Source organism: Mytilus edulis, chromosome 1 (genome assembly GCF_963676685.1).
Source record: "Mytilus edulis chromosome 1, xbMytEdul2.2, whole genome shotgun sequence".
Classification (NCBI taxonomy): Eukaryota; Metazoa; Mollusca; class Bivalvia; order Mytilida; family Mytilidae; genus Mytilus; species Mytilus edulis.
The window spans coordinates 104152579-104164501 of NC_092344.1; the positions used below are offsets into that span (position 1 = coordinate 104152579).

At 30.3% G+C, this 11923-nt stretch overlaps 1 protein-coding gene across 1 annotated transcript; it reads left to right on the plus strand.

Moving 5' to 3' along the window:
- On the plus strand, positions 1-11604 carry LOC139516767 (cyclin-dependent kinase 7-like). The gene is made up of 11 exons (XM_071307060.1): positions 1-125; positions 1987-2046; positions 2409-2510; positions 2836-2904; positions 4348-4458; positions 5083-5201; positions 5553-5652; positions 7098-7184; positions 7674-7823; positions 9730-9853; positions 11356-11604. The coding sequence occupies exons 1-11, from the start codon at positions 66-68 to the stop codon at positions 11382-11384; spliced, it is 1011 nt and encodes a 336-aa protein (XP_071163161.1). The 5' UTR covers positions 1-65; the 3' UTR covers positions 11385-11604.
- Positions 11605-11923: the final 319 nt, after the last annotated feature.

Below are 11923 nucleotides of genomic sequence, written 5' to 3' on the forward strand. Positions count from 1 at the left end.
TTTTCAAGGTCTTATCCGGATTGCACTCTAAAACTGCAACAGTTTGATCATTTCCTGTTAAAAATATGGGCATTGATGAAAAGTTGAAAAGATATGAAAAACTTGACTTTCTTGGAGAAGGACAGGTAGAATTGATGGCAAAATAATATTTTTGAAACGTAAATCAGGGGATTGTATGCCATCTCTACCCAAACTAAATTTTTTTCAATAGCATTCAGGAAAAAGATTTTTTAAAAATTCATGTTTTTCCTACCATGTATTTTCTGAATATAAATAAGGATTATGACAATTTCTTTAGCCATGTCAAATTTTCAAAATGCAATATTCTAATGCAACAACGTTTGTAACGTTCATTTTGATTGGATAACGTCACTTTTTTACATGGCATCAATTGACAATTGATGCTATGGGACGTACGCCCAAGTGCAGACGACATATGACAGATTTCCCGACGGCATCAATTGGGGATTTGATGGTCGCAAATACTCATTTACTGTCTTCGCTAACGCGTTGCCAGTAAACTTAATTTGCGACCATCAAATCCCCAATTGATGCCGTCGGAGCTTAAAATACAATACAGTTATCTCCTAAGTATCAAAACAACATAAACAACGAATAATAGAGCTGAGCCATTTTGTACATATACCAAAGGGAAACTTTATGCAAAGCATTATTTATAGGTCATTTCTGGAATCATGTCTTTCACCGGAAAAGATCCTCAATTTCCCATGCCTTTATAACGTCATTTACAAGATAGAAGGCACGCCTGTATCCCTGCTATATTAAAAGTTTCCAGCACATTCACAATTGTCATTCTGTAAGATACTTAGATAGTAAAGAAATAATGTTCTGTAAGTACATAATCGTGATTGCCATATGAATGAGGGAGGGTAACCATCCTTTTAGTTTTTAATTTCCCAAATATTTTGTGCAGTATAAAGTAAAACTTTTTCATCCGTTTACTCAACATGTGTTTGAAATTTCTATGCATGCATTTTTGTCATGTGGTGATGAAGTCACATGACAGATTCGTCTGAAAACCGTATAATGGAACTGGCCTATTGTTTCATCATGTTCATTGCATTTAATAGAAAAGGGTGATTTTGTGGCAAATAAAACCAAGATTTTTTAGAAATCCACAGACTTTAAAAAAAAAGATATTTTTGTTATAAAATTTTACTGGTTTTTCTATGTGTTAGCATTTATTGATTACAAAAGTCCTAAACAACCTTAAAATACAACAAAAAACTTAGTGTACTTGAATTGGTCCATATTTTTACTTGTTGTAACCAGTATCTAATTTTATAATCTTGTTTAAAGAAAATCATTGCTAGCTCTGCATGCAATAACCCTATATCTATCAAGCACCCAATTGCAAGATACATGTATGAGAGACCAAGGGATCAACACAAGGTTAGAAAATCCTTAAGTATTTTTGTTGTTAATAAATTAAAGAGACATCTAATTAAAAAAAAAATATGTCGACTAATTTATCGAAGTAGTCATCAACAGTCAACAACATGAATATCATTTGTCATCAATGACATCATACCATTTCTATCACATTTGTAGAATGTAAAGGACTGGTTACATGTATGTAACCTGAAGCAGGTGGGAGGAAATTAAGTGTGGCCTTGAACTTTTTTTAGAATGGAACAGGGGTGTTGTCAAATTTTTATACTGAACAGATGGGGGAGGCATCGATTTTTTTTTGTACAAGATTTGAAAAGTTCTGGATGAGGTTTCATCATGGTCATTTCTGTATTCTTTAATTTTTCATGTTATATTTTCTATAATTATAAATTTTTCCTGTTATTCTCTATTCTTTATATTTTAAACACCCCATTATTCGATATTATTTGTATTTTTTAGTAGAAGTGGGTAACACTTACTTCAGGTGTCATACATTCATGACATTAATATCTCTTTTGTCAATTATTTCTTTTTAATTTTTGCCATGATTTGACTGGTTTTTTTTTATTTCAGTTTGCTACAGTATATAAGGCTAAAGACCTTGAGACGGGAAATATTGTTGCTGTGAAAAAGGTCAGTTGTACATACAGGTATCAACACATTTAATACATATATTAAAAAACATATAAATGGTTCTACATTTTTTTGTACTTCGTAAAATATGAGACAAGATAATCAAAATGACATAACTATAAAAATTGACTACAGTCTTGCATATGTCCGTCCATTTTTTGAGAAGCCTTATTATTAATAGTAGATAATCTAAAAAAGAAATAAAAACAATAACTTACTGATAAAAATTAATATTCCTATCATATGAATCAACCTCTATATTGTATTGATATATAATAAAATCTCCATTTAGATGTGTGAAACATTGAATTAAATTAAATTTTTATTTCCTAAAAGATAAAGCTCTGTGAAATACATTTCAGATAAAAGTTGGTACTAGAGAGGAAGCTGCAGATGGTATAAACAGGACAGCATTGAGAGAAATTAAACTTCTACAAGAACTTAAACATCACCATATTATAGGTGTAAGAAGTGAAACTTTCATATTTACCTCTATGGATATGTATATATGTAATTTTTAAATTACAAATCATCCTGCATATGCATTCAACATTTATCATATTTAGCAAACAGCAATCAATCAATTGACTATTTCTGTTCTTTTTTTATTTTTACGAAATATGAATTAAAAAAAAATATATACTGTATATGTAAATGAGACAAAAAAATCTGAAAAGACAACTAGATTCTTTTATAACAATGATCAACAATGAAATATCATTTCTTTAAATTAATACATTGCTTTTTTTTGTGGATGCTTTTGATTATTGTATTTTGTATTGATTTCAGTTACAAGATGTATTTGGACATAGATCAAACGTCAGTTTAGTGTTTGATTTTATGGATACTGATTTAGAGGTATGATCAATTAAGGGTTATGTTTATGTGTTCTTATTTGTTTTATTAATACAAAATATAGCAAAAAGGCAACTGTTTCTACTAATATTTTATGAGAGCAGTTTGCAAGGATCTAGTAGATAAAAACAGACAAGACTAATTAAAACTTTAGTTAGTAGAATAACACAAAGGACTAAGGTAAGAAAGATGAAGTTAAAGATAAAGATAAAGTAAAAAGATTTTTTTTTCATTATTGACCAAGTAGGACTTCATAGTAACAAATACTTTGATTCAGATCCCAATAAAAAAAAAATTGAAATCTTTATCACATTTTTCAGTACCCCATTTGACAGATTTATAGCATAATTACTATTTTAATTAGTATCTTTTAAATATGTGAAAAAAATGTTTTTGCTTAGATTTCCACAACTTAGACCCAGGTAGTACGGCTGCACAAACTATTAGTTTAAAGCGTTCTATATGGTAAAGGACCTGAAAGGTGCATACCTTGTATCCAGAATCCTAATTATCTCTTTTTTTCTTTACCTCATTTTCATGGTTCAGTGACTGATTGGTAGAAAAAAAATGACATGAGAAATATTCACTTAATAGTACATACTACTGACTATTTGTTTGTATATTTGATCATATTTCATGCACAAATAGAAAACATAAAGATATATCCACTTTTGAATGGTCCAACAGTTTATATTATATTATATAAATATAATCCATAAACCCATATTAAAACACTCTACAAGCTAACAAAAGTACACTCTTGTTTAGTGCAGGGAAAAAACATGTTTTTTATTCTATTGACTATTACTCAGTGAAATTAGGTAAATGCTTGCTATACATATATTTATTTAAGGTGGTACCTAATACCTTAACTAAAATTAATTTGGCTCGTTTAATTTTCTTAAATTTTTTACAAAGTATCTACCTTTGACCCTTGGACAAAAATATAAAAAAATCAAAAAAATTGAACCAACCGTTTAATCAGAAAAATTACACTGGTTATATAGCAGTTTGACAAACACTTATTTTGATCATTGAGAAGCTTAATATTCCAATAAGAACACAACGTCATTAAAACGTTCTGCTGATTTTACAGAGTTATCTCCCTGTACTGTTAGGTACCACCTTAAGGAATGACTGTAATATTTTTTCTGTCTATGAAGAAATAACATAAAAAAATACATGCATAGCGGATTATTTAACAGTATGCACTACATTTTTTATGTTATTTCGAATAGACAGAAAATATATTACAGTCATTTCTTATAATTTAATTCTAAATTACATTTTAAACCGTAGAAAACAATGAAAAAACGTTGATGACGTCACAGTCACAGGACTAAATTATGTCTATGGGCTGATAACAAAATAACGTCAGCCAATCAAAAGAAGTGTTACATCCAAAATTAAATTATTTATTGATTGATTTTACATGATATATTTCAGATAATAATCAAAGACAATACAATTGTACTAACACCTGGTCATATCAAATCCTACATATTACAGACTTTAAAAGGTTTAGAATACCTTCACCATCACTGGATTCTTCACAGAGTAAGATATTGCATATACTAAATGAGGAATATTGTATTGATTTGTCTTTCTTTCTTTTCTATATACCGGTATAGTGTTTTATTTTGGCAGAATAAGGTTTGCTTTGATTGACAATATGTTTGAATACACTATATACTTATAGCCATACACATATAAACTTAAGGCAGCAATATGATTTATAGTTTTACTCTTTCAACAAATATTTTCACCCATTATCATGGTTAATGATTATTTTTTGAGAAAAATAAAAGTGACAGGACATGATTTTGCCTGTTGATTTTGGTCTGGGCCTGGGTGCTGGGGTAAATATAGTAGAATAACCCCTGCATGGATTGTAGATACTTCAAATGTTTTCACACATACAAGAGAAAATGTGCAAATCAAATTTAATACTGTAAATAAATTTATTTTCGCAGATACTTTTTTTTTTAGTATCTAGCCCAATTTGTGGCAACTTAATTTCACAATTTTCGAATTAACTTGATGTAATTGGTCAAGAAAAGATACAAGTTATTAAATTTTCCTAACAAATTTTTTATTCCCAGAATTTTTTTTCTCACGAAAATAAATGGCTCGCAAAATTAGTTGGTTTATAGAAAAAACTATCTGCTATCTGTTTTTCAGGACTTGAAACCCAATAATTTATTGATCAATGATCAGGGCTTACTAAAGTTGGGAGATTTTGGTTTGGCCAAATTTTTTGGATCACCATCAAGAATATATACAAATCAAGTTGTTACTAGGTAAGTTTAAAGATTAAGCTTCCAGTAAATTTACCGATTCTTAGTGTGTTTACTGATCAAGAAATTAAATAAATTGGATTGTTTAACTGCAAGTAATTATACTAAGTCCTAGTGGATGTACACTGAGTGATTGAATCCTGTTTTAGTCATTATGATCAATGAATAGAGATGATCAACAGAGTTAAAATCAATATTATAATGTAAAAAAACACAACTGAAGATAATAATATACAGGAACGATAGACCAAAGTACTGCATTCCTCTGATATTTATATTTATATTACATATTACAATTTCTTTTTTTAACTTTTTTTGTTGCCAATGTTTAAGTTATGTTTTTTTTCTGTTTAGGTGGTATAGATGTCCAGAACTTTTGTTTGGAGCAAGGCAATATGGAACTGGTGTAGACATGTGGGCAGTTGGATGTATACTGGCAGAGCTTTTACTTAGGGTTTGTTCTTTCTTGATATAGATACGAGAGTAGTAGGATATTGACTGACAGATATTTTACCAAGGGTTTGCTTATACTTAATATTGAGTCATTGGTATTTGGATGTTTTCTGTAAAAACTTTTACTTTAATATGGATTTGTATTATAGACACATTGTCCTGTATTTTTTTAGAGAACTTTTACTTTGTGTATTCCCAGTAAAATATGAGTTATCTCCCATTAGGTCATTTGAAGGTATTGTGTATTAATATCACGACACAAAACCCATACACAACATTTGACAAAATTAAGCTGAAAAATAGTACTTTTGTTTCTGTTTTTAATAGTAACTTCACAGTGAGGCTTTCAGTGCAGAGAAAAAAATACAGGTACTGAGCAGTATATAAATACAGTATGTAAACAAAGTCTGATAAATACTCTTGTAGTTTTTCCATTAATCTCATTTTAATACATGCATTCACAAACAATAAAAACATTTAGACAATCATGGAGCATATCAAGATAAAACTGATTTACAGGTAGTCCTTTATTGATTTTGAAATTTAGTTAAGATTTAGGTTTTTGACTCACCTGCAACAAAGTTGTGGAAGGTGAGACATACAGATTGCTTTTCCGGCAACAGCAAGTTTTCTGCTTACTTAGGTTGCAAGAAACTACTTGTGATGGATCATTTATATTTTGTATGAAGTTGCATTACTATCTGTACATATCTGTTTGACAACTATTTGGAGGTCTTGCCCCCTAGGTCATTGTCTAGTGACTTTGAATTAATTAGCAATTTTCAATGAAAAGTTTTTCTGCTTAAAAATCAATACCTGTTATCCAGAAAAATTTCTTTACATCCCTGTTCAGAAGAGAAGATGAAAATGATTTAAGATTGAACAGAGGATATTTGAAGAATAAACCTGAATAATATATAACTTTATAGCATAAAAAACTGAAAAGAAGGTCAAATGTTGACTTAAAGAATTAAATGATATCAAAGCTTTACCTTGATAATGGGGGATAACTCCAAACGTACTGGCTGAAAAGGAGGAGATAACTTCCAAACTAGCTGGGAGAAAGTTAGGAATAGGAGATAACTTTAAAACTAAGTGGATCAAAATATAACAAATAAAATATTTAAAGAGTACTGTGTTTATAGACAAAATTCTTTTGAGATTTTTACATTCATGAACAGTGAAACCTATTCCAAAATGGGATGCATTTATATATAGACCTTTTAATAAGAGTTAAATGCAGATGATGTGTTGTCGGCTGTATGTTGAAAACTTATTCACACCTAGATCTGTAATATACATGGCAAATTATACAAAAAATAAGACCATACACCATCAGTTACATATACTGAGTATATGGGGATGTATCGATCAAGATAACTATTCTTTTATCTTAATGAAAATGCTTAAAAGTGATAAATATTTAGAATGATCTAATTTTTGCAGGTACCATTTCTACCAGGAGATTCAGATTTAGACCAGTTAAGTAGAATATTCCAGATGTTAGGTACACCATCTGAGGAAACATGGGCAGTAAGTGTTGAACTAACATTATTTCAGCAGATACCTTTACATGGTATATAGGATTTTCATTTTTTCAACCCCCTTTTTGATACCTTTACTTTTTATAAATAAAGGTAGTCAGGTAAATCATAAGAGGAATCAAGGACCATTATGGATTTGATAAGGATTATTTATTCCTTTAAATATAGAATCCGTGAACTTACAAATGTTTTCTTATACTGGATGTTGACTTAAAACCACAATAGAGCCCAGAGCAAAGATGAGCACATGATAAATACTTGTGAAGTTTTCATATATTCCCAGGCTATGGTTCTTGTTTTATAATACTGAGTATGAAGTATTCACTTAACCAAATTTATAATGAGTTTAAGATATTCTCTGGATCTGATATTAGATTTTACTATCTTACCGACTAATAGAGAATGAAAGATTTACTTAACTACATGTATGTGAAGTTTAAGATATTTTCTAGGGAATGATCTATGTTTATTATTACAGAGTATGAAAGATTTACCAGACTTTGTGAAGTTTAAGGTATTCCCTGGGTATGATTTAAAAGATGTGTTTATAGCTGGAACAGAAGATTTACTGTGTATAATGAAAAAACTATTGGCCATGGATCCACTACAGAGATGTTCAGCAACAGAGGTATATATAAAATACTGCTTTGTTGATTAATGTCAAATGTTTCTGTTGATATCATAGAGAACTCATTAAAGAGGTCATATCTCTTGAAAGGTAACTTTTGGAATTCCCAATGAGCAACTGCTTAATAAAAGTCTGACTTGTAAGTAGAAAAATAGTTAATGGAAAGGAATCTATGAGAAATTTTCATTAATGACAGAAAACTCCACACATAGCTGACAAGGAAAATCAGCTTTTATGTTTCATCTCAAAGTCACTGTGGACCTTTCAACTGACAGTTAGCATTAAATGGGTTTTAATGGCAGTAAAAACAATTGTCTACAGTTTTGGATAAGACTTGACCAGCAATCACTTATTAAAGGTTAGTTATTCGCTATGCATTTGGTCACAGAATAGGGGATATTGTTAATATGTTAGATAATTTAAAAAAAAAAAAGGGAATACTCTGGACAATTATTTAGATTTTGTTGCAAACATCAGCTTATGTTCAAAGGAACAATTCTTCCTATAAAAGCACCAGTAAGACATATATCTATGTCTACAGTTTATCTGTAAACTTACACTGTCTGTAAAATACAAGATATAAATAAACTGCATCTTACAAAGTCTATCCATGAAATTATTTTAATTGCTAGGGATTACTTAAACTTGCAGTGAGGTCCGATTGTCCGGTACCAGAGGGAAAAAAGGTCGGACAAGTAATAGCTGTATCAAGCTTGTCCGTCGGGACAAGTACATTATTATTCTGCAGAAAATAAATTTAATCCAACTTTGATGAACAAAGTAATTATAAACAAAAAACAAGAAAACAAATATTAATTCGACATGTTTCTGTATTCTGTTTATTCAAATGCAAAGCCTTTTTCTTCAACATGTTTACTTGCAATCGATAATTTTTAACTGGTTCTTTGTCAGTTACTTTTAAACTATTCTTAGACTATTCTCGGAAACCAGTCTTACTGATCCAAATCAATGATGCCCTTTGTAGATAAGGTAACTTTAAAGGACAGTTTGTCACCTCGAAAGATTCAGCTCCAAGTTTAATAGACAGTTTGGCACAGTATGAGACATATTTAGTAGACATGATTGATAGACAGTTTTACAAGGCAGGAGACATTTCGGGACCAAGACAAAACAGTACCTCATTTTGCTACCTCATTCTGTTCCTTATAATAAATACCATAAACATGATAAAATTCACAAAATCAAATTTGATCATAAGTAATAAAAAACAATACTTGCAATATGGTGACCTGTAGTTGTTATTTTCTGTGTCATTTGGTCTCTTGCAGAGAGTCGTCTCATTGGCAATCCAACCTTATGATGGCTTATCTCCTTCTTTTTATTGATTGCATTTGAACAAGGATTTGTATAGTAAGACACTTACTATACAAATCCTTGATTTGAATAAGCTTTTTTCAACTTAATAAAAAACACAGGATACAAACCCAATAAGTGTACATTGGCTTATCAGAAGATGGTGCCTCATGTTTAGAGTCTGATGAGACTGGCATGGATGAAAACTAGAACCTAATTCCTGTGACATGGCTAGTTTTGCAGTTGTACTTGACTCATATTTTTGAAAAGTATTTCAAAAGAAATAAATCAAATTCTGTTATATTGTTTAAATTCGTTTTGCTCCTTTAATCAACTAAAAATATAAAAAGGTTATTTTTAATAGAAATTTTTTGGACAAGTAACAATTTCATTCGGACAAGTAAATTTTTGTATGTACTTGTCCTACAGGACAAGTTGAAAAAAAAGTTATTGTAACAGCAATAAAAGCAATGTGACTTTTGCATTTTTTTGTGTTTTTTGCTGTGCATGTACTGATTTTGTGTGTGACATGCATGGACAGATATACCATAGTCTTTGTTTTTCCATTTCACTGATAATAATTATTTTTCAGTCATTGAAAATGGATTACTTTAGTAACAAACCTCCACCAACACCAGGTCACCTGTTACCTAAAGCAGGAAAACCACCAGAGCAAAAACCAAACTTAAAACGCAAATTCACAGGACAAGATTCGGGTGAGAAGACATTTATTGTTAAATTTGCTTGGCTTCCAAACCTTTTATAAATATAGTTTCATAAAAGGTTTTACAGTTGCCAAATGCACTTCATTACACTTTGGTGTATAATTTCAAAGGCAATCATACTACATCTCCTTATTTTTAGCTCACCTGACTCGAAAGGGCCAAGTGAGCTTTTCTCATCATTTGGCGTTCGTCGTCTTCCGTCGTTAACTTTTACAAAAATCTTCTCCTTTGAAACTACTGGGCCAAATTAAACCAAACTTGGCCACAATCATCATTGGGGCATATAGTTTAAAAAATTTGTCTGGTGACCTGGCCATCAAACCAAGATGGCCTCCATGGCTAAAAACAGAACACAGGGGTAAAATGTATATTTTGGCTTATATCTTTTTAAAACCAAAGCATTTAGAGCATATCTGACATGGGGTAAATTTGTTGATCAGGTCAAGATTTATCTGCCCTAAAATTTTCAGATGAATGGGAGAACTTGTTGTTGGGTTGCTGCCCATTAATTGGTAATTTTAAGGAAATTTTGCCGTTTTTGGTTATTATCTTGAATATTATTATAGACAGAGAAAAACTGTTAACAGCAATAATGTTCAGCAAAGTAATATCTACAAATAGGTCAACATAACCAAAATGGTTATTATCTTGAATATTATTTTATGTAGAGATAAACTGTAAACAGCAGTTATGTACAGCAAAATAAGAGCCACAAATAAATCAACATGACCAAAGTGGTCAATTGACCCCTTAATGAGTTATTGCCCTTTATAGCCATTTTTTTACAATTTTGATAAATTTTGTAAATTTTTGTAAATTTTTTCAAATTATTTTCCTCTGTCTCTTCTGGCCAAATTCATTATAGGTAGAGATAATTGTAAGTAGCAAGATTGTTCAGTAAAGTAAGATCTACAAACACATCACCAACACCAAAACACAATTTTGTCATGAATCCATCTGTGTCCTTTGTTTACTATGCACATAGACCAAGGTGAGCGACACAGGCTCTTTAGAGCCTCTAGTTAATTTTTCAGGTGCATTGCTATGGACCATTGATAATGTAAGGGAAAAATTATTAGTTCAGTTTTAAAATGTCACCAATAATTTTGTAAGAATATTGTTACTGTACACTTTCCGTAATCATGAGACAATATATTTTGCAAAATGTATGTAATAACCATAAATTGTAAAACTAACAAACTATCTATAAATATGAATTCACTGAATGAATTCCCTGGTTATCCAGTGACTAACAGGGATACTCGGCCAACTGCTGTAGGTCAAGTAATTTGTCATAACAGGAAAGAAAAGTGCAATAAAGATATTGTTAAGAAAAAAAAAAGAATATTGTTAGACTGGATTGTATGGTTAATCTTGTCTTTAGAAACACATCATGGAAAAGAGCTGTACTTCCAAGAAATTTGTTGAATATCATTCAATGATAAACAGCTTTTTTATTTAATTTATTCATATTTATTATTTTTATATTACAGTTGGACTGGTAAAGAGACTTCAATTCTGAGTACAACATAAATCAGGTTAAATTGGATCTTAAATCATACAAGTGTCTAAGATTATGCCTGGACCCATAAAGGCAGAAATATGTAGCACATCAACAAGGAGCAAGTCTTTCAGTTCGAAGACAAGTTTATTGTATAAGATTGGAAAAAAATCTTAACAAGATGTTTAATTGAAATAATTGGTGCATTATTATTGTTAATAAATGTATAATCTTGTGTAAACCAGTTTTATTTTTGAATGATATTTATTTTAATTTTCATGTCAGTGAAGATGAGATTTGGTTGTTATTTTCCTGTGGTGGCAATTGAATGAACATGAACTTGTCTCAATGTTGTTTATGATAAGCTATCTGCTTCCTAGTTTTTGGTGGGTAATGTGTTGCTCATTCTTAGTTTATATGTTGTATTTGTCTTTATCCCCATTGAATTGTCCCTAAGTATGTTTTCGATTTATCATTTAGAATCATTTTCATAATAGCATGGACAACTGCAATACTTTTGTTGGTAATAGTACTGAATGATTTACCTTTTACTTGTTTAT

Excerpts from the sequence above, each read along its gene's own strand:
- LOC139516767 (XM_071307060.1), top strand. The coding sequence starts at position 66 with ATGGGCATTGATGAAAAGTTGAAAAGATATGAAAAACTTGACTTTCTT. Across the intron at positions 2,511-2,835 it reads AACATCACCATATTATAGGT|TTACAAGATGTATTTGGACA; the intron begins GTAAGAAGTGAA and ends TATTGATTTCAG. Across the intron at positions 5,202-5,552 it reads ACAAATCAAGTTGTTACTAG|GTGGTATAGATGTCCAGAAC; the intron begins GTAAGTTTAAAG and ends TTTTCTGTTTAG.